The sequence below is a fragment of the Aythya fuligula genome, chromosome 8 (genome assembly GCF_009819795.1).
Source record: "Aythya fuligula isolate bAytFul2 chromosome 8, bAytFul2.pri, whole genome shotgun sequence".
Classification (NCBI taxonomy): Eukaryota; Metazoa; Chordata; class Aves; order Anseriformes; family Anatidae; genus Aythya; species Aythya fuligula.
Window position 1 is genome coordinate 25375824 of NC_045566.1, and position 22219 is coordinate 25398042.

The window sequence follows — 22219 nt, forward strand, 5'->3', positions numbered from 1 at the left end:
GCCTTTTCTAAGGTTACCTCTCGTTTCTACTTAAGAGGAATAGTTTATCATTGAACTCCCATTTTAATGCCATGCTTTTGCCACTGTCCTTTGGATGTGCCTGATCACCACCACAAGGCCGCAGATCACCGAGCTTCCTCTTTCACAAGGTATCGATCGTCAGTGTTACAGGCTGAACCGCAGGCACGATTCCACGACTGAGAAAACCCTGCGGCAGCGCCTGGGGACAGGCACGTTCCAGACCCTGCCAGCCACAGGGTGTAGGGAGATGGGGCCCCCACTTTTAACAGCCACTCTGGGCAGTGCTGCATCCTTTTGGTAAAGGCACACCTGATGGTAACGGAGGGCACATGCTAAAGCAGGTAGTGCTCGTCCTAATCCCAAACTACATTGTTATTAAAATAGTTCGAGTTGCCACTGCTATACCATCCAGCTCTCCCTGGCTACCAAGCACGCTGCTATTTATATTAAAAACAAGCGGTATAACCGCACCCATATCAATTATCTATTTAACCACATAAAAGGCTGGCACTTGAACTCCTTTCTTCAGGTAATGCTCCTCCTGGAGTTTTAGGTAGATTAAAAAAAAAAACCCGGACTTGGTTCCAAGTTTCTAGAACGCTTCAGACAAAGGGTGCAGCAAGTTAATGCTCCGTCGTTTCTTTAAAGGCAGCTCTGAACGAAATCCAAAGGCTGAGCTGGGGAAAATTTCAGCTGTCACAAATTAATTGATTCAGTTCGTGCTTTCAGTGACCTCAGCACCATCATCGCCTGACATATGCAATTACAGTCTAATTCAGGTTACCGAGACATAGCCCTCCCATATCACAACCTTCCCTTGCATAATAATTTCAAGCATTTAGCTGGAAAAAAAATGCAGGACCCACAGACCCTGCGCACAGGCAATGCAGCCCTGCTCGGTTACAGGCCTGGGGGCTGGAGGTGAGGCTGGGGCTCAGGTCAGCGCCTCGCTCCTGCAGCTGGGAGCAGGTTCAGAGTGAAACTGGAGAGGCTTGGCTTCACTTGGCCCACCAAGGTCCTTCCTTCACACCAAGTGCCATTTCCCTGTGACCTTGCCCAAGCTGAGCTCGTTTCACCCCTCCACGTGCCCCTGGGCTGTTTTTAAGATCAACCGGCCCCCCTGTGCCAAACACCCGGCCAGGGCTCCCCGCTCCACCACCACCAGGCACACTTGGTGGGGGAATCCCTCACCACCACCCCTACATCTGCTCTTCCAGAAGACCCCTCCCAGGCTCCCTCCTCACACGCAGCAGTGTCAGAGCCCCCGGAGGGCTGCTCGGCAGCAGCCCTGTCCCTGTCCCTGCCCACCCGGGTCCCCCCTGCCTGCACCTGCCGCAGGGGCAGGCGGCGGAGCGGCCCCGCAGCCCTACCCCGGCCCCGCCACCATTTTACCACCGAGCCCAGGGGCGCTGCCCCCCCCCTCTCCGGTCCCCGGGGGCTCGGCGGGCGGCGAGGGGCGGCCGCGGGGCTCCCCCCGCCGCCGGTCGCCCCCGTGCCCGGCCCCCGTGCCCGGCTGTCACTCAGCGGCCGGTGGGCGCCCCGCCGCCTCCCTCCCTCCCCTCTCTCCCTTCCCTTCCCTTCCCCTCCTTTCCCCTCCTCTCCTCCCCCGCCGCGCCGGGCGGGCCCGGCAGGCCCCGAGGCCCCTCACTCACTTGATCCTGCTGTCCATGGCTGCATCGCGGGCCCCGGCCGGCACGCAGGGAGGGCGGCGGGGAGGGACGGGCGGGAGGGCAGCGCCGGCCCCGCTCCCCCCTTGGGCCCCGGGGGCGGCTCAGCGCGGCGGCGGGCGGCGGCCCATGGCTGCTCCCCTGCGCTGCGCTGCGCTGCGCTCCCCCGGCTCGGGCCGCGACTGCGGCGGGGAGCGGCGGCGCCGCCTCCTCCCCCCGGCTCGCAGTTCCTGTTGCGGCGGCTCCGGCACCTTCTGGCGGCCAGGAAGGGCCCGGCCACGGCGGCACCTGAGCCTCAGGGCCCGGGGGTGCTCCGCCGCCGGGCCCCGGAGCAGCCCGGGGGGGCGCCCAGCCGGCTCCGGGCAGCCGCTGCCCGCTGCGCTGTCGGCGACAGGAGTGTCGCGACAGGCTGGCAGCATCGCCCCAGCCGGGCAGTGTGTCTCGGTCGCGGCCCTTTTTAATATGTGGTGGAGAAGTGAGGGGTTTTCTTGCTAAAGGTCATAAACGCGGGGTTGACCCGCGGTGACTTGGCCGGGCTGCAGCAGCTCGGGGAGGTGCCGGAGTAAGCGCAAACACACCTAAAAACGCTTTGTGCCCTCCAGTATTTCCAGTCGGTTTGGAAAGGAGGAAGAAACAACACTGGCCTCGAGAGTCTGCCAAGTCTCGCTCAGCTGAGGTGCGCTGAGCAGCCCAGTGCCCACCTACACCAAGCACCCTTCAGCAGGAACATAGCATGGGTGTAAGGGAAAGCACACACACACACACGTACACACACACACACATACACACACACACACACACACACACCTACTTCTGCAACACCAGGCCAAAGAGAAGGCTTCGCTCATTTCACCCCCAGAAATCAATCATCGTATCAACACTTGAAAAGAAGGAAAAGATTCAGGCCAATTATATATTAAACACATAAAACAGCATTAATGCATTACCGAGGCTGAAAGAATCGAATATTCAAAAGCCAGGAAATTACGAAGACGGGCTTTTCCAAAGCAATATCGTTTTGGCTTCATTACACATCCTACACACCTCACAGGATATAGATTAAATAATAATAAAACGTAGAGAATGTGCAGCGAACCCAACTGGATGTTGCGGCAGAAACGTTAGCTTTGGGAGTTTCCTGGTTTTCAAGTACGTACTTTCCCAGCTTTCATTTTACAAAAAGTCTTGGCTGTGTTTAGCAGACTGCATTTGCAGCTCCCCCTGAAGTAAATGAAATTGTCTGGGACTCTGCATCCGTAACACATAGCCATGCACTTCACATAGCTCGGGGTTTGGCTTTTAGAGAAATCATGAAACCTGGATCGTACACCACGAGAGGCCCTGGAAGCAGGCAGCCTTAACACACTGCTGCTAAATTTAACTTCTCTGATAAGATCAACCTGGACTAAAGGGCAGGGAACGAGTGGGTGCGGTGCCTGCCCGTGCTCCACACCCAGAGATGGGCAGAGCAAAGCAGGGACAGATAGCCCAAGCAGATAGCCCAAGCCACTGGGCTGTGATGCCAGAGGCAGAGCGGCCGCATCCTGTACGCAGGGGAAGTGGCAGAAATAAAAGGGCTGCAGCAGCAGCAGCGAGTCGAGCTGGGTGCAGCTCACTGAGAGTGCACGTGGGGAGGGAGGTGAATCGTGCCTGTACGCCTCTCTCTGCCTCCCTTTCGCCCTCCGTCTCGGGCCCCATATGCCCTATAAAACACACGGATTTCGAAACCCGTTGCCACAAAAAATGGCCCACAGTCTCGCTGGATTGAATTTGGATTGGGTGATTGCCCAAACAGTGAGACACTTTATGCATGGAAAAAAATCAATTTTGAAGCATACCAGAAGGAGGACAAAAAGCTGTGTTTCAGGATTTTGGTAAACCAGTATTTGGGATTATATTAAATATTTTATAAGGCTGCTGTGAGTTTCTTTCACTCTTGTCCTAAACTACTGGTGCTTACCACTTTTCCGGACAGAAGAGCCATCTGACAGCCTGTCAGGTACGTCTGCTGTGCAGCCCTGGCCTGGCTCCAGGACTGGTGCCTTTCTGGGCTGATATGACCATCAGGTCCTTCAGAATTTATTTTGCTATAATTGGAGGAAAAAAAAAAAAAAAAAAAAAAAAAAAACAGGCAGGGTTTCTTTCCCAGAGTACCTACAAGCCTTGTCACTAAGAGTAAAATGATCGGATCTTCAGGTGATAGATACACTGCCTCACGCCTTGCCTGCCTGCAGGAGGAGCAGAGAAAGTTCACGTGCAAAATAGAGGCCACACAAGATAAAACCCTGATGAGACGAGCCTCACATCTCTCACAGCCATTATTCCCGTCTCTGTGAAAACTTAAGGAGACCTCTCTGCCTAGGTTACACTTAGTTCGTATTTTCAAGACTGTCTTATAACCACAGCAGCTGGAGAGTTACTTTATTGCTATTTTTTAATGAAACGCAATGTTTTAGGAAAGGTTCTGGTGTTCAAAACCACTTCTTCCTGCCTTGTTTTAAGCCTGGGAAAGGGTTAAGGCAGAAGGAGAAACTGAAAGAAAATTCTGATAGCTACGCAGAGAATGGATTGCTTCAGCGTACTCTGAAGCTGCAAACATCTAGTTTACTTTTCATTAATATTTCTTTTTCTTTTCCAAATTAGAACCACAAAACAGGTGATATTTGGACTTTTCAGAGTCGGCTATTCTATCAGGTAATCCAGAAGACAAAGCATTTTTATTTATGCTTTGTATAACTGTAAAATGGCTGAAGTCTGCCTAAGTTCTCCTTAAAAGGTTAGCGTAGGGACTAGTATAAGAGGATTTGCTGGAGGTGGGGGGACAGGGGAGAAGAACACTTATTTCATAAGTATAAGCAATTAAAAACTTTGTAATTTAAAGATGAAGATTCCTACTCAATCTTAATTGTAGCTAGCCAGCAGTAAATACTCATTACTCATCTTTTTACCACTGTAATAATGTGAAGGAACCCTAAAGCTCCTAGAGGTACGTGTACCCACTGTTCAGCCCATCTGTGCTATCAGTAAAGGAGAGCTTGCTGCAATTCCAATGGGACCTGCAAGGCTCCGTTTTCTCCCTGACTAATTAACGCATCGCAGTAAGTATGAGCTTGCATGAAAGACCCCCAAAAGCTTACTTCACCCGAATCAGATAAGGAGAGGACGGCAACACCGACAGGACAGCTCAAACTCAAGGATCAACATACCAAAATGTGTAGGATACATTGGAGTTTATAACCAAATTCAGTATGGAAACAACAGGAGACGTAGTTGAGAAACACCAAACAAAAGTCAAAAACGAGCATCCACATCCCTTCTAATATGGAGCAATCTGCCATTCTCTGCCAAATCAAAACCATGTGGGTTTGGGTCTATAAAAGTTATGCAGAGTGCAGTTCAAATCTCAAAAAGGGATATGAGAAACAGACAAGGAATGGCCACACATCATGTCACTTGGGAACAGTGGAGCAAGCAAGAAAAGTTACGTGAGAATCCAATCACTTTTTTAAAGCTGAAACCATTACGTACACACAGTTGGTGATTTTCTTTTGGCAGGGAGAAGGTAGAGGGGACAGAGAGAAGGGAAGAGCACACAGCCTGTGGAAACAACAATCTCTCTGTTAAGCATTTAGCATGGGGTGAATTTGAATCCTCCCCATGTGAACTGCAAACAAGTATGCTTCATGTGAGGAACCCGCAGGGACTGCAGGATTTACCCTACAAACAAAGGCAATCCTAGGAAATTATGGAGGTTTTAGGAATTGCTGACTGAATCCACCTCTCTACAGGTCAGATCTCCCACTCCACTCCCACTCCAACTGACTCCACCAAAGTTTTTTTTTTGTTGTTGTTGTTTTGTTTTGTTTTGTTTTTCCCCTGCTCAGTTCTGAGATAGTAGAGAGTTTTTGCCACTCCTGTAAGGCAGAGCACAGCCCTAATGAATTAAGGGATCTTAAGTATCACAGAAGCGTTCCTTGGCCAGGTATATTGAATTCAATAATAAAACATACTACAAATTAAAACCAGAGAAACAAAAAAAGTCTTCCTCTTAAATGCTACCGAAAGCAGTAAGGAGATTTCCTGCAGAATGCTGTTAGCAGAGCTTGCGGAAAAAAGATGTTCCCTCCTGGGAATATCAACAGGTTTGTCAAAAATGGCAAAGTAGGAAGAGATGCAACTTCCTATTGTGTGGTTATAACAAAACATTTCCTGGAACACGTTTGTATGATCAGAAATATATACCTTGTTCCAAGAATTACTTCTTTGTTTGCCACAAACTCTGCCAATACGGGGATTGCTTTTAGTCCTTGTTCCTTCAAGTGACTTCAAGTCATTTTATGCTATCTCAGCTGCTACCAGTGCAGCTCCTAACAATGTAATCACCTAATCACACCTCACAGACTTGGAAAACATTTCTTAGAGCAAAATACTGACCTCATGGAGAATTTGCTGTTCATTTCAATGGGATTGGAGATGATTTTCTTACCCCCTTGTTTGTTATGCGTACTCATCACAAATTGTAAATGCAGAAACAATGTAATCTCCCTACACAAAATCCTCCAAATCTGCACATTCACAAACATCAATTTACTGATTAAACTTCTTGGCCATAATACTAACATGAGACAATACTTAAGAGAAAATACTTAAGAAACACAAGATACCTACACCAAGTCATTTCATAACTCGGCTTCTTTAGGCAGTCATTGACTCAAAGTAGACCTCTTCTAAGAAGCCTGTGAAGATTAACTAAACATGTATAGTAAATATGCCTGCAATGATTCTTTGCATTTATTGACTATTTGCACAATTCATCCAACCATCTTTTTCATCTTTCAACATTATTTATTCTAAACAAACAAAAAAGTAAGAAGCTTAAGTTTTCCTGCATAAGAACAGTTTCTGATTTGAGAAAAATGCAAAGTAAATGTGATACCTTGAAAAGGTAGAGATGTGACTGAGTAGGACTTCTGTGTGAAACTTTTGTTGTGGTACCATTAAAGTTCAGGGATGCAACAACCCAGTAGCTGTCAATGTCCCCTCAGTAATGCTGCGTGCAAAGGCTAATCTGCCCAAACATGCATGCCCAGGTAAACACGGTCATAAATTAATCAGTGAGCACCCAGGGAGAGATCACTACTTAGATAGGAATGATGATTTCCAGGCTTTGTAATCAATACATCCTACCAAGGAGCCTGAGAAAGCAGGTCTTCTTAATCAGGTCAGCTGGCGTAGCTGTCAAACTCATCAGCTTACATTAATATGCCGATTTAAAATGAACATTTTTATCACGATCAGTAACAGGACAAGTCGTTGCGTAGAAACTACCTGACTTGAAAATACATGACCCAGTTTGTATAAGATAGAATCATGATACTTTTTTGTTCCTTTTAGCTGTTTTTGTTGCTATGTGGAAAAGGTTTTGAAATATTCCATGCATTTTCTATAAAGCAAGTGTCAAAATCTCTTTTGATTCTGAAATCAGACGCTTGTGCTACAAATGAAATTGTACTTAGTAAAACTTTAAATTGGAAGTTTAACAAAGAGGCCAGAGGAATTTATATGAATGCACATTCAGACTACAGAGTTTTAAGAGCTAAAATACTCAAAAGGTTAAATGTTTATGATATGAGTATGTTAAGCATTTGTTTGTAGGTAGCATTTGCAAATCCTCACAATCTGATCTTTAGTACCTTTTGTTAGTTAGTGCCATAGCCTGCAGAAGATGTCAAGTACACAACTAGTAAATATTTACAAGCCTTCAGAAGGTTTAACCAGGCATTTGCTTTACCCATGTAGTCTTAATGTCTTACCAGGGGTCTGTATATAAATTTAGAAAAAAAAAAAGATAAATAATCTTTTCATGGATGCTGATCTCAGTTAATAGACAATTTTGGAAAAATCTTTATGTGAATTTCTCATTTATTCAGACAGGAGAGCTGACAATCTAACAGCAGAACAAACCACCCGGCAGCTCTACTGCCCAAATCCAGCTTCGGCCTGCGAATACCAAGCATTTCTCGGTGGACGTTGATTATTCACAGGAGTGTCTGAAAACAAGCAGTGGTCTTTGCCCAGCTTCTGCTCAGATACAAGTCAGGCACCTCCAGCTGCCCCCCTGCGAGCACGTTCAAAGAAATGAACGACTGACAAGAGAAACTGAACTGCTCTCTTCTGATTGTCAAAAAAAAAAAAAAAACCACTCCCAGAAAGGTTCAAGAAACACTGATGGCCACGCCAAGGGAAAGTATCCAGCTCTTTCCCACAGTTAGTGATTACTGTGGAGATTTTTTCAGTCCAGCAGATAGTTTTCTAAGCATGAATGTTTTAGTGAGGCAGTGGGGTCAGCCGATACCTTTCCATATGCATGGCTTCTGTAGAAGTAAATCACTCATTCACATCATTTGCAAGTAAAAAACTCTTACCAGCTTGAACACATTCCTGCTGAGTAAATTCGGTTCATCTCTTAAAGCAAGGATATACTCCTCACACTTCTCATATATGTATGTGTTCTAAATGCTGTGGGTTGTTGGCTACCTGATGAATCTCGTACTCATTATAATTACCATGGAGCAAGATTTTTTGCCATATTTGAAAGTTATTTTTAAAAAGTTCTACTCACGACGATAAGAAATTGTTTTCTATCAGCCAAAAAAAAAAAAAAAAAGCCATACTGTTGTAATCTTCTGAATGTGGCTTCTTGCAGTGAGGCCAAATATACGTAAAATTAGGAACTGAACTTTATTAACATGAAAGTGTGTTAGAAGTGTGCAAGCTGTTTTGGAAACTGTCTGCTGTGTCTACCAAAAAGATTCCAAACCAGTAAATCAGGCCATAGTAAGTATTAAAAGAACAGTTTCCAGCTGTTTATTTATCATGGATTTAGGCCCTCTGTATGCACTGGCAAAACTATGAAAAACTATACACTGACGTATGTTTTGTATGGAAATCAGTTATAGCAAAAAGCCTATTTCTCAGATCTACAAACAGTATTGGACTTAGGATTAGCCAATAGCAGTGGCAAATTCTCATATTTATTTGCATATAGAGTAAAAAGCACTGTAAGGTTTCCCCATCAGGATGTCCTGCAGCTTCTCTAGTCCATGTGCTGGTATTGTGGCTGACAGAACATGAAGCCCACAGTGCCAGTGTCTTAGGGCACATATTTGTCCTTGTGTTTTACTCATCATTGCACCAGATAATTCAGCAATAGCATTTCTTCTTAGAAAAAGGCACCTTTCCTCTAATAACATGAAATTAATTGCTTAATACTGTTTCTCTAATGAAAAAATAGTGATGTTGCACAACATATGAATCATAATGTAGGTAGATATACAGCGAGCTTTCTGAAGATTTCCCACACCTCTGTTGCTATAACTGAGTCATGCAATTGGATCTCAGATAAATCACTGAAATATCACACACATCTTCTGCTGCTTTCTTCATATAAAGGTATAAGGACAATTGACCCCGTTATCTTTGTGTTAAATAGATATAAGCATTTCAGACAGATGGCTTTAGATCACTACATATATATATATATATTTGCCATCTCTGAGTCATCACTGGATCAGATATTGAAGGCACTAAACTGACTGAGAGATTCTAAGCACAGCAGATGTGAGCATAATCTCCAGTAATCAACTAATAAAGTAAACGACCATGATTAGTTGGATACTTACTGAAGATATTGAGTTTAATATCTGGCTATAATAAGATGGGCAGACGGGCATAACAGCTCAAGAAAAGCAAGACTGTCCTGGGGCAGTATGTGCACGCATTGTACAGCTGATGACATTAATTACTGGAGATAGTCCAGCTGCCTACTGCAACCACTGGAGCTGTAGGGCCAGTTTAAGAGCAGACAAACAGTAGGACTGCACGCTGCCTGGCATTTGAGAAGGTGCACCTGAGAATTCAGAAAGACAGCAACAGCTACCCCAGGGCAGCCAGCCACCTCACCTTTTGATTGCAGGACTTCAGCCCTCGCTGATGTAAATGGGAGTCAAGGGTACTCAGCAGTTCTCAAGCATCTCTGGAAGTCTGCCGCAGGATCAGGCCATTTTGTTCTTAGAGTGCCAGACAGGCACAGAAATTAAATCATATTGTTATTACTTATTTTGCACAGAATTCTCCATCTGCTGCTTTTCTCAATAGTTCCATTAGAAAGTCATTCTGCCTCGTACTCTATTATTAACAGATGTTGGAGCAGAATGATGTCTCTGTGTTCCTGGGACAGTTCGAAGTCTTGCTGAGTGCAAACCTCCGTGTGCTCCCCTAGCACCAAACTGACACTGCAGCAAAGCAGCTCCCTGCCACATGAAACCCCACAGGTGGGAAGGGACCTCCAGAGGTCACCTCATCCAGCCTCCTGCTCAGAGCAGGTTGTAGAGGAGCAGCTGCTCAGATGCTGTGGAAGCATCGCCTGCTCCAGCCACCCTCACTGGACTCGCTTCAGTGCATCAGTGTCTTTCTTGGGATGGGAAGCCCAGAGCTGGATGCAGTGATCCAGCCCCACAAATCTTAAAGAGGGGACCAAAGACTTCCCCTCAGCAGCTGCCTATCTTCTCACTGACAGACCCCAGAGCACGGTTGGACTTTTTTGCTGGAAGGATGTGGCACTGCCTCACATTCAGCACACTGCCCACCAGATTCCCCAGGTCTTGTTCTGCAGTACCGCTTTCTGGCCAGGGAACCCCCACCTGTACCTTGAGCGACCACCTCATTCTAGGATGCCAGCTGCTTCAGGAGCTCAGCTGACAGCTCCAGGCCAGCCGTTTTGCTGCTGTGACCAAAGCCAGTGGCAGCCCTGGTGCCTGCCCCTTCCCTGGGAGCTGCATGTGCCCTGGGGTTTCTGTGCCAGGCCCCGGTGGAGCTGCACTGCAGCAACACCAGCGCCCCGTCTCCTACTTCCCCGTTTCTCACCCCTATCCTGCCCTGCTGACTCAATATCTGGTGGACTGGTTCCAGACCTGGCCCAGATCCTGTCACAGAGACTTCATGTCCTGGCTTCTTGTCAGCAAGGCCGATGCCCTGCCTGCCTCAGTGCCACCTTACCCCTTGCTGCCCGTTCCCTGACACGCTGTCACAGGAGCATGGGGCTTGGTGTCTGCCACAATTGCCAAGCAGATTGCATTGGCCTTTGCTAACATCAGCCAGTGCTGTCAGCCCCTTGAATGTTCCCTCCTGGTCCCGCTGACCCATATACAACCAAGGGGCTGAAGCACTCCCCAGCTGCGTTTGTCTCTGCCTGTGGGTGCTGCACGTCGCCATAGATTCTGCTAGCACGCCTAGGGAGCCAGCAGATGAGAGGATTGCCTTCATCCTGCACCTTTTCAACCAGTTCTTCCTCATTTGTGAGTAACAAGTCCAGCAGAGCACCTCCCCTAGTCTCCTGTCAATCACCTGCTTCAGGAAAATGTCTTCAGCACACTACAGAAACCGCCTGGATTGCTCGGGCACGGCCCTGTTCCCATTCAAGCAGATACCAGGTGCGTGAAGCTCTCTGTGAGCACCAGCGCCTGTCCTAAAGAGGCACTCGGATAAAACAGAACTGAACAGTAATTCATGTCTATACATGCAGCATGTTTAGACCTCTCATAACCCTGCACACACATTAGATGAGGATGAAACTCATCATGCACACCATAGCATCACCCAGCAGCACAGAGCAGGAAATGCAGCTAGAGCTGCGGTGCAACTGCAGCCAGCAGGACAATGCAGGCTGACACAGCACTGAGGCAAGACACTGAGACATCAAGCAAGACAGCATCCTTTTAAGTCCTCGATTTGATGTCGACTCTGAAGAAGTGGGGATCACCACATCCTGCTCATCACTACCACTCCTTGGAGCAGTTCTTCTCATGATACTTCTGCCCCAAGACAGCCTTAGCAGCACATGACAACTGATGGGCTACATTAAAGTATCATCTTGAAATGCTCATTTACAAGAGTAAAGTTTTTTATTTCTGTTGCAATGTCCTGAAAAACAAAGCAATGGTATCTCCCAAGGATCTTGGTGGTCTTAGCATGTAATTTCACTGCATCAGGTGGTCTAAAGGTGTGTTCCTACTGTTCTGCTAACTCCGTAGTTTCTTTGATGCCAGCTGTCAAACAGTGGTTTTTGCTCAGGCTCTACCATGCTTCTATGGCAAAGATTATGAAGAGCACTGCAAAAAGCATTGTGAAAACTGTTATCATTCAGAGCTTCATAGTTTTCTCATCTCATCTGGTATTGATTATTAACATTCAATGTACGTAGGTTCATCAAGGCCAGGGCAGTTCCCCAGACCAGTTAGTCTGAAATTTGCCAAGTGAAAATATTTTGGATAGCTTAATAAATATTCCTGTTGCCATCATTTACACTTAATGTGAGTATATCTGTTAAAGACATGTGACCCCACAGTTTCAATCATTTGTTCCACATTTCCTATTAAATTACAAACCATTTTGAACTGTATTTTTCCCCTCAAATAACATAGTAAGCTTGGCAAGTGGGAAGACACAGGGAATAGTTTTACAAAACAATATGTCATTTTTCTTTCTCAAAGAACACGTCAGCCACTAGCAGACTCAGGAGATCTAACCCATATGAGCGTTCCTCGAATGTGTTACAAAACACAGGCAAAATCTTGCAAAAGAAATTTCTTTCTCCAATTTATAAACTTGAGATTGGAATTAGGTCTAATCCATCATTCAATATAGTTAATGAAAAAAAAAAAATCATAAGGAAAAAATGCCTTTCTCTGTTTTCCATAGTAAAACTATAGGATATTTCCAGGCACTGGTTAAGTGAATAAAACATGTTTTGAACTGTAAGACCTCCTTAACGAGCTCCTCGCTTATCCTGAAAACATGGTACACTGTAATTCTGATGTGACACAACTTATTTTCAGTTTTGTAATCTATAGAGTACATTAAAATTACATACAGTGCAAAGCATTCTGCTCCCAATCTGCTCACGTCATAGAGGCTGTTTCATACTAGACATGGCGAGAGGGGCTTTAGATAGCCTGTGGTGTTGGTAAACTGATCTAAATGCCTAAAGATGCTTTCTGCTGTTTTTGCAAGACTACCCCTATTATACTATCAGTGAACAATTTGAATTTCTAATTATGTGGTCACCAACTTGCAACAACAGTAACCAAAAGAAATCATTTGTTAAAGTAATGACACATTCTTTCTTATTGTGTGATGATTTCTGGCCTGCTGAAGAAGTCAAGCAGTATTTCCAGCAAATCTGGGCATCAACCAACATGAACTACCTTTAACACACACAGCAAGGAGCATCCCCCCAGCCCATCTGCCGTGTCCTGCTGCACGAGCAATACGTGTAGCTGAACAGAGCCGCTGAGATATCGCAGAGCAGGGTTCTGCTGCCACAGCTGCTCTGCTGCTGAACTCACCCTGGAGTTACAGAGCTGCCCATGCTAACACCCAGCCGATTAACTAGGGACAAGCGAGGGTCTTCAGACAACTCCCTCCCCCATTTCCTGGTGACTGTTTCCACAATTATGCATCCAAGAATGAGTACTTGCAGAACCAGGCCATGGAAATATCTGCCAGAGAATCTTTTTCTTGATACCATAAAACCAAATCTGCAATCCCCTCACTGCTTTAGAAGAAGCTATATTGAAAACATATGTCCTGCAGCTGTACTGCAAGGCAAATAGGAGGCTGAACGACTGGGACAGCACTGACTGACCTGTGACCTGCTCAGGAGTTTTCTCTCTGCTGCCTTTGCTGTTAATTTGCTGTCTTTTTCCTCAAACAGAGGGGATTTGCAGAAACATCACGGAACTAACAGGTGCTTGGGAACAAGACAGTGTCCTAAGGAATAAGAACTAGTGGTGAGAAACCTGCCAGTGTTCTTCGACAGAAAAGTTGCACTTTCTTTTCTAAATGGACCAGCATGCTTTTATATGACATGAAACAACGATATATACACAAAAGTAGGAAAAAAAAAAAAAAAAAAAAAAAAAACAACAATACACTGTGATTACTTAACCTTTTTTTAAAATTTCCCTCTGTCCTTAGCATGTCTTCAGATTTCCCTGTCTAATCATTTGTACCTATGGAATACTTACAATTTGTAAATGTCCTCTCTGCCCAAGAATTACCCTGGGAATGTCAATCAGCATTTTATGTTTCACAGAATATTTTCCTGATGCTCATAAGTTCTGCAATCATTTTTGGGTAAAAAGTTAATAGTACTAAACTACTTGTGCAATCTGAACATTCAGAGAAGAAATCTTGACTTGACTACACTCAGTTCAACCTTGTCCGTTCTGATATTTTCCCAAATATTCTCAAAATTATTTTCCTCACTGTGTTTTTTCTCTTTCATATTCCTATGTCGGCAGATTCCTTCTCTCTGTAGGTAGTTCCTTGTCCTCAGTCTCCAGCGCTCTGTGCAGTTCTGCTGCCACTTATTGTTCAGATCCATCTTCTGTTCTCCTGCCACCAAACTCTTCCTGTGCCGAACTGAGGCACAGCCACCAGATAAAGCCTTTAGCACTGGGATGAAGTGTTGTGTTTCCCATTAAAAAAAAAAAAAAAAACTTTAATTCACTAGCTTATGAAAAACTTTAATTCACTAGCTTATGTATAAATTGATCTTGAAATGCCTGGCTGAATATACAGCGTGCCTGAAACAAGAGCAGGAGAGGTCCCTCCGTCCCCTGCCACAGTTTGTGTGAACCCGTGTGGATCCAGCAGAAGACTGATTCAGTGTGGCAGGGGTGGGGGCTGAAGGAGACCAGTACTTCCACCCAAACAGAAACACAGGGTCCTCGGCAAATATGAGGGTGTTTTCTGGGCAGGGAGAAGAGTGTGATGATGCTAAACCAGAGGAGAGGAGAACACAAAGGTCTCTTTGTCAAGTTTCCAAGAGACAGTTGCCTTCACCCGTTCGTGGTGGCAGAATGCTCCCCCCGGCCCGCTAACGAAGCTCGCCAGACACCCGCCCGCAAATACTTCACGCATCACTTCACTGCACAGACCCTTCTGTCCTCAGCATTTGTCCTGTATCAGTTTTTATCCACTGTGTCCTTGCAGACTCCTCCTGGGGAACCAGTAACTTCACCTATGAGACTGCTGTCACAGAAAGCAGCGCTGCCATTCCCAGCGAGCCCAGTGAATTTGTAACTGGGACTTGGGATCATAAGCATTAATGTATGATCTTTTTCACGGGCAAAGCTGTCTGATCAGACTCTGTCAGCAGGGAATCACAGACCAAGTTCCTGCCGGGGATCATTACTGGTTTGTTTTCCAAGCGTCAGTACAAAAAGCCCCCAAACTAAGAGGTCAGCTGTTAAGTTTGGCACCCCCCAAACTCAGCTGTTAGCAACAGAAATGCAGAGAGCACTCCGAATCAAGAAGTTACACACAGTCATGCTGCTTCCGTCTACTGCACCTTTAGACACTGAAGGATGTTTGTGCAGCAACAGGAAATTCATTTTGTGCTCATTCAAACGCACTTCGTTACCAGATGAGTCACTGTGGTCTTCCTCTCCTGACACAAGTTTGTGTTTGTTTGCTTTTCCAGTTTTCACTTTGCATACACGAACACTCTCCTCCATCCACTTGTAAAGTTCACTGTTATCTTGGTAATGTTTTTCCATTTCTCAGAACAGCTTCATGCTTTTTAAAATCCTCCTAAGCCCAAAATAACAGCCTGCACTTAAACGCAGGAATAGAAATGTCAGAGGAGACAGATTTTGCCCCAGATCATTAACATCAGTCTATCTTCACAGAAGTTAGGTGATTTATGCCAGCTGATGTTTTGGCTCTGCATTTTAGGCTTCCAATAAGAAAGTATAGAAACAATACTGACAGGGATCTAGAGAGTTATAAAAAAAAATAGACTTGAAAATATTATTTTAAGATTTCATTTGCGCATTTTTGTATAAAACCCAAATGTTTACTAATCAGGTCAAAGCATGTGTCTATTCAGGAGCCATCACAGTATTGTTGAAGAATTTGGCAAAATTCTCAGCTCTACGCTAGTTTATAGCTCTTTTTGCCAGAATGCTCTGTCATTTTCCAAGAAATGTGTATTTCTTGGACTCATTGTCCCAGCTGGTTTATTGATTTCATGGTTTGCCTTTCCAAATCACTGTTCCAGCTCATTGATGATTCTATCCAGTGCTGGTTACACAAAATGTTGCTGAAAGTTATCTTTACTTTGAAAAGCCATGTGTTGACCAGTATTTTTAGTTGACAGATATACTTAGCCAAGCTGACAATCTCCAAATTTTCTACTTCTGTGTTTTTTCCGCAGAAGGCAATGAGCTGTTTTCTGCAATAAACTCTTCTGTTTTGCCCGTACTTATGGCCACAATCCACACTCTAAATCACTGTCTGCATTATTTTAACATAAATCCCCTTTCAAATACCCTTCTAATTCAATGGCATGCTGTAAATCAAATGCACACTATTATAACTGCCTTGAGACTCTACTGGAGCTCTTCAAATATACTCTTTAAAAGCACTGAGTTTATGGCAAGCTTCAGGGTAAATTTACAGCACGATACACAAAGACTTAGTCACAGGATAAAATTCTGCATGCAGAGAAGCTTAATAGTTTGGTCTTCTCAAACACACAGGTGGTTCACTTTAGAAATATATATAGTCCCACTGAAGTTAATGGAATTACTTGTATGCTTAAGGTCAAGTATATGCCTAAGTATTTTCAGGAGTATCTCCGGTATTCCATTTATCTAAAGAGCTACGCATTTAAAATCTTACCTTTAGCAACCGGCTAGAATTTTTCTCTTCCAGAGTGCTTCATCGACTTTTGGGGTGGCTGCCAGATTCTGGTGCCTAGCAAAACTTGCTAAAAAGACTCCATTGGCTTAGATCATCAAGAGATTGGCTTCAGTTAGTCACACCGATTAAAACAATTTCTAACAAGTGGACCAGGGCAATACAGTCAGACACAAACTACCCCCAGGGGCATGTGTACGGCCATCTCAGCTCGTTCTTACAGTTTACAACAAGGAGGTACGCTACCGGTCTGCAAAGCTTTAGTAAGCAAAGGGGAACACAGGCAAAATGGCACTGCCTGTCTCACCCCCTGCGAGAAAAAAAAAAAAAAAAAAAAAAAAAAGGATATAAAACCTCAACACAATTCCCACCCACCCCTGGCCTGCCTCTTGTCCCCACTCCCCAGGGACCATGGAGAAGCCCACCTCTGCCAGGCTGCCTCCGACTGCTTCCTTCTCCACTTCGCATGCACGCCCCAGGCTGAAATCATTTCTACCCAGCTGATTAGAAAGGATATCAAGATGACATCTGTGATGATGAAGACCATGAGCAGCATGAACAGTACTCCTCGTTGTTTGGTATAAATTAAGATATTAGATGTTTTCCAAGAGATTTCTACCAGCGCACAGCAGCTCCGCTGTAAACCTGCGGCAACAAACCAGGACTAACTCTGAAGAACAGCAATAAGGAACAAGCAGTCTACGCTTCAAAGCCCAACTTTCTGATCATCTTGTCAGCAGTAATAGGCTCCATTACAGACAGGACACACTGAAAATGCTAAAAAAAAAAAAATTAAAAAAAAATAGACTGGCTAATAAACTGGTACAGCAGTTTTACTGTACCATAAGCCAAGAGAAAATGTCTCAATGTACTTGCCTTCCAAAGGAGTCCCAAAGGAGGAGTCCAGATTGCAATTTAAGTCTAGATTGCCTGATTTATTAAGCTCCTCTTCTGCTGAATTCAGCCGCCTACAGAAACTAATCCCAACATCATACCTTTTTGAGAAAGCTAAATATTATTCTCTACTCACCAGGCAGAGAACCTAAAACAGGAAGATTAAACAATTCGCTGCACAGCACAGGGCAACTTATTGGCAACTGCAGACCACACAAATGCCACTTTCTGCCCCGGTGTTTTGGATCAGCACCGAACACTATGGTGAACAATTGCTTATCTTGTCTGAAAAACAGCTTCTTCCAATCCAACAGAACCCAGGTAACAAAGCGTCCTCGTGCAGTCCCTCAGCTGTTTAGGAGGTCTTCCCACTAGGTCAGTGCCATAACATAGCTAATTAGCACAGATAGATTTATTAATTTACGGCCACCTCAGATCACACGATGAGGCTGTGGGTGCTAGCTGGAGGCCTGACGCAGTGCCTTCACTCACGTAGATGATTTCTTGCAGCACATAACCACCTCGGTCAGTGACACTCCATGTCGGACTTACCCACGAGCGTGTAAAGTCCCAGAACCACAGCCATCAAGCTTAGTGGCTCAACAGATATTAAAATTAAACATCCAATTATATATCATATTTCTGAGTGGCTTAAAATAGATGCCTGCCTTTACTATCATTTATACAATACCATAAACTTGAACAGAGAAATGAAGACACAAGCTCACTGATGCGTGACTGACCACGGATGATGTACAGATATTCAAAGCCTAGGGAACGTGTCACCCTAACCACCGGCCAGGTACCTACAGCTGGTGCTTAAGAAGATACTACAAAGAGGTAGAATTATCTCTCAGTGTTGTAATAAACTATACTAAAATAAGAAAGGATAGCACAGACAAATATTTAAATTTTGTTTTAAATAATGTGGAAGAAGTATGAGAAGTTCTAGAGAGGTCACCAAGACAACCTATTACCGAAACCCACTCTTATTAGAAAGCTGAATACAAACAGTTCTATCGTGAGCATTTTTAACTTTGCTTATATGAACCAGTGTCTTCTACTAATGATTTGTCAGAGTTATTCCTGAACATGGCAGCTGACAGATTTCTTTATGAGATAATTATTGAACTGACAAACAAAGCTATTTTAGACTTCACATCAGAAATGATGTTATGGAAGACTTGCACATTCAAAATACATTTGAATTAAGTAATCAGAAGTGGATTCTAGTTAAATGGAAAAAGAAACAAATGTAGATCTAGAAGTATGATTTCTATTTCAAAAGGACATTTCCTTCTTTCTTCAGGAAGAGGAAACTAAGTAAACTGTCCTGAAGAAAGCAAAAATATGAGCACTAAGGAGCCTTGAAGTTTCCTTACATGAAGGAACTTGTAAGTTCGTAAAGCTTGGGAAGGGGCTCCAGGAGTAGCCAGGTCATAGCCATTTCCAAAAGAATTTTAGGAGTAAGCATGGAAGCTAATACAAGCCGATAAGGCTGGCACATCAGAGAAAAACAAATCCAACAGCCACCACCTATGCCAGGTGAGGTATTTCCAGTAGAAACAAGCCAATGGTTCATCTAGTTTAGCAAAACAAATGCTGTGAGGGCAGCTGATCACAATTTCTCAACCGTCCTGGAAGCTGCTAGCACCAAACGCTATTAGCCTCAGTTATAACAATTTTTTTAAAAAAAAAAAAAAAAAAAAAAAAAAGGCTTTGTGGAGGGTTAGAGAGGAAATAAGGTTTCTAAGAAAAGTTTTGAAACAGCCTCCCAGTAGGGGCAGAGAGAGCAAACACCCAGCTAGTTTTATAATACATTACGAAAGGACAATGACTGTCGTTGCTTGGGTTAGACACGGAACTAGTGACCAAAAGAGTCCTTCCAGACCTCCACCCCAGGCCCTATCTTTAGCTTACTGCTCTCCCTTTTTCTAGATACCCTAATAAGTAAATGCACTTTCTTGCACTTTACTGAGTTGTACAATACGGCTTCAGGGAAAACAATAACCAAGCTCTTGTGCATGTTTTTCCCAGAGCCAGGGACTGGAGCCATGGCATTTGGACGAAAAAATCTTTATTCTTGCCCAGTTTTCTTCTGTGGAGCCAAAGTGTCTGATCCTGCTGGCATCCAGTTTCAGTTCTGATTTCAGTCCAGTAACCTGGTAACTCTGGACCGCGATCTTTTACGCTGCAGGGTTTTTGATGGTCTTTGTGGCCAAGTTTATCGTCACCACCCCTCACAGCACACTCTCACTGCTGCCTCTGTTAGGTTGTTTGTCACTGTGCTTTCTGGCCTCTCTACCCTGAAGTTCACAGAACTGACATGTAAACTGCTTTTCTCCTTTACTCCTTTCTTTCCCTGATTGTACAAAATTGCTCTGAAGAATCACGTCATCTGTTTCAGTCATCTTTGCTTTTGGCAAGTGTGTTTCAATATCCATTTCCTGATCCTATTCCTAAATAATCATAAATAGAAAAATGTGAATATAAATATGCCAGTATGAAGCTAATGCCAGATGACTCTTATGTCCCCAATGTCCTATATAATACCAATGCAATCAACATTTCAAATCCTGCAAAAGGTTTTTGCATTTGCATTGTCACAGAGGGCTCCACGAAGCTGAGGCTACATACAGCGCTGGGGTTGTGTGGCACGCCAGCCAGCCCAGATGAAAGATCACAGCTTGGGATTTTAGGCTCAAAAACTAGAAGCAAGGATGACATTTTCTAGATGGCACCATACTGCAACGTAGGCAAGTAAATGCAAAAGTCACTGGGATAAGCACTTCTCATCCCATGGTCTGACAGGAGAACAAGGAACAGCCTCTCCTCTGACTTGGAAAAGAAGTGATGGTTTGCAGGAGCACAGGGGCTCGTTGCTGCTATGACAGAGATGCAGATTTCCCTGTTATTTGAGATCTACATTCTCTTAATCTTTCTCTAAGTCTTCATTTACTTTCTCTTTTAACATTTCCCTGGCTGAGTGACTACTTCCTTTTGTTACCAGCCAGACAAAGCAGACTTCAGCATCTGCTTTCTCATCAGTTAAGAGGGAAAAAGGCACTGACCTAGCGTACGCAGCTTGGTGTTTCTCCAGGACACCAGAAAACAAGAAAATTAAAAATCTACACCAGCAAGTTGCGGTTAATTCCTATGAACTCAAGGTCTCAACAGCCTGGTGGTTTGATGGATGCCTCTCTGACTTTTACAGTGGAAGATCTGCATTGCATTCAGCAGTTTCCACTGATTTTAGAGAGGCCCAGGTTTCATCTTCCATACTCCCAAGGATTTTTATTACACCTACACGTATATTGCAGACCAGCACTCTTACACAGAGTGGGTAAGGAGTCCTGTCTCGCTTTGGAGAACAAATGATTCTGATGAGTCCTGGTATATTCTCCAGCTAATCTTTTCCATTTAGCACAGAGGAAATTGAAACAACATTTTCAAAAGCCTTTCTATCTGCCAATCCATATCCTGAGGCAGGAGAAAGCTCAACACATCATGATTTGCTTTGCTTGCCCCCCATCCCATACATTAGGCTTTGCTGAAGAGCAGAAGGGCAACAGGGAGGGAAGTTGCCCACCTGCCTGCTTCTGGCACCTGTGGTCTGGTCGGGCATCACCCTCCAGGGGTAAGGGGAAATCACACCTTTCTGCTAGGGACTGGACACAATCATCTGGAAGAAGCTTAGAAAAAAAAATGAGGTTCTTTATTTCTTCTTTAAACTGAACCAGCCCCCAGCTGGCCAGGCATTGTGCATGGCTGGCAGAGGAGGAGCAGGAAGGCCTCTGGCCAGGGGCCACTCCAGCGAGGAGAGTTTTCCACTGGAGCTCAACATCGCTGCTGAGAGCAGCAGGCTCAACAGCAAGGGGCAGTAGCTGGTAGTTTCTTTTAAAAGATTTAAATCATGGCTTGTCCAACCCAGTAGCTAACCTGTTTAAAGAAAACCTTATTTTGTGCTCTACTGAAATAGCCTGCAGGGACAGGAGCCTGCCCGGTGTGCTCGCTCCAAGGACAAGGTTCAGCCTCATCGCCCCAGTGCCCTACCAGACCTCTGCTCTCATCGCACAGTCGCTGAGCTGTGGTTTCCTGAGCAGTGCACAGGAGCACTGCTGCCCACAAGCAGGCAGCAAGGACACTGGCACAACCACCCCTTTCAGAGCTACGGCTTTCTTGGGAAGGCAAACGTCTCCCTCCCTCACCAACATCAGCATCAGATGAGACCATCTCGCAGCCCAGCACCAGAACCTCACTTCTGGCCTCAGAGTTATGTTGCCTTGCTTTGGCATCACCTTCCAAATTAATCTCCTGAGTCCCGATGAACTCGGAAGAAAGGCAGAGTGCTCCTGACCGCTGCCAGGGGGGACATGGAGCCATGCCAGGCTCAGCCCCGGCCGTGGGAGGAACCCACGCCGGCCAAAGGGAGGAGGACAGACTTTGTGCGTAACGCAGCAAAGCAGAAAATAACTCTTTCATGGGCAGGTTTGGAGCTTCTCCGTTTATTTTCATTCCAGTGCAGAAACGTCGCAGCCGGTTTCCGACACACCAGCTGAGCGACCGAGCAGCTCCGAAGCACAGAGCTGCCCTGGGGCAGCGCCTGGCTGTCACTGGGTGCCAGCAGACTGTCACATCAGGCTGTGCCGAGCTCCAGCAAGGCTGCAGGACTGACCCCCCACTGCCATTCCACCCAGGTGGCTGAAAAAAGGTGCTCGATACCACCTAGCTTGCAATTATAAGCATAAAGGGCCCTATAAAACATTGGGGGGGGTTAATAGCAATGTAAGTAGCAATGTTTTCCAAAGTGGAAAATACCGACAGAGCCGCTAATTTCACGTGGGATTTCTGTACAAGCTCTCAGTTCTGTT

The 22219-nt window shown here is 45.1% G+C and overlaps 1 protein-coding gene across 2 annotated transcripts in view; it reads right to left on the minus strand.

The window, feature by feature from the left end:
* The window catches only part of DENND1B (DENN domain containing 1B), a 151797-nt gene extending 150066 nt beyond the window's left edge, over nt 1–1731 (minus strand). For both annotated transcript variants that reach the window (XM_032192540.1, XM_032192541.1), the window contains exon 1: nt 1674–1731. In XM_032192540.1, coding sequence (XP_032048431.1) covers nt 1674–1690 — 17 coding nt within the window. In that variant the 5' untranslated portion in view covers nt 1691–1731. The remainder of the gene's footprint in view (nt 1–1673) is intronic.
* Nucleotides 1732–22219: the final 20488 nt, after the last annotated feature.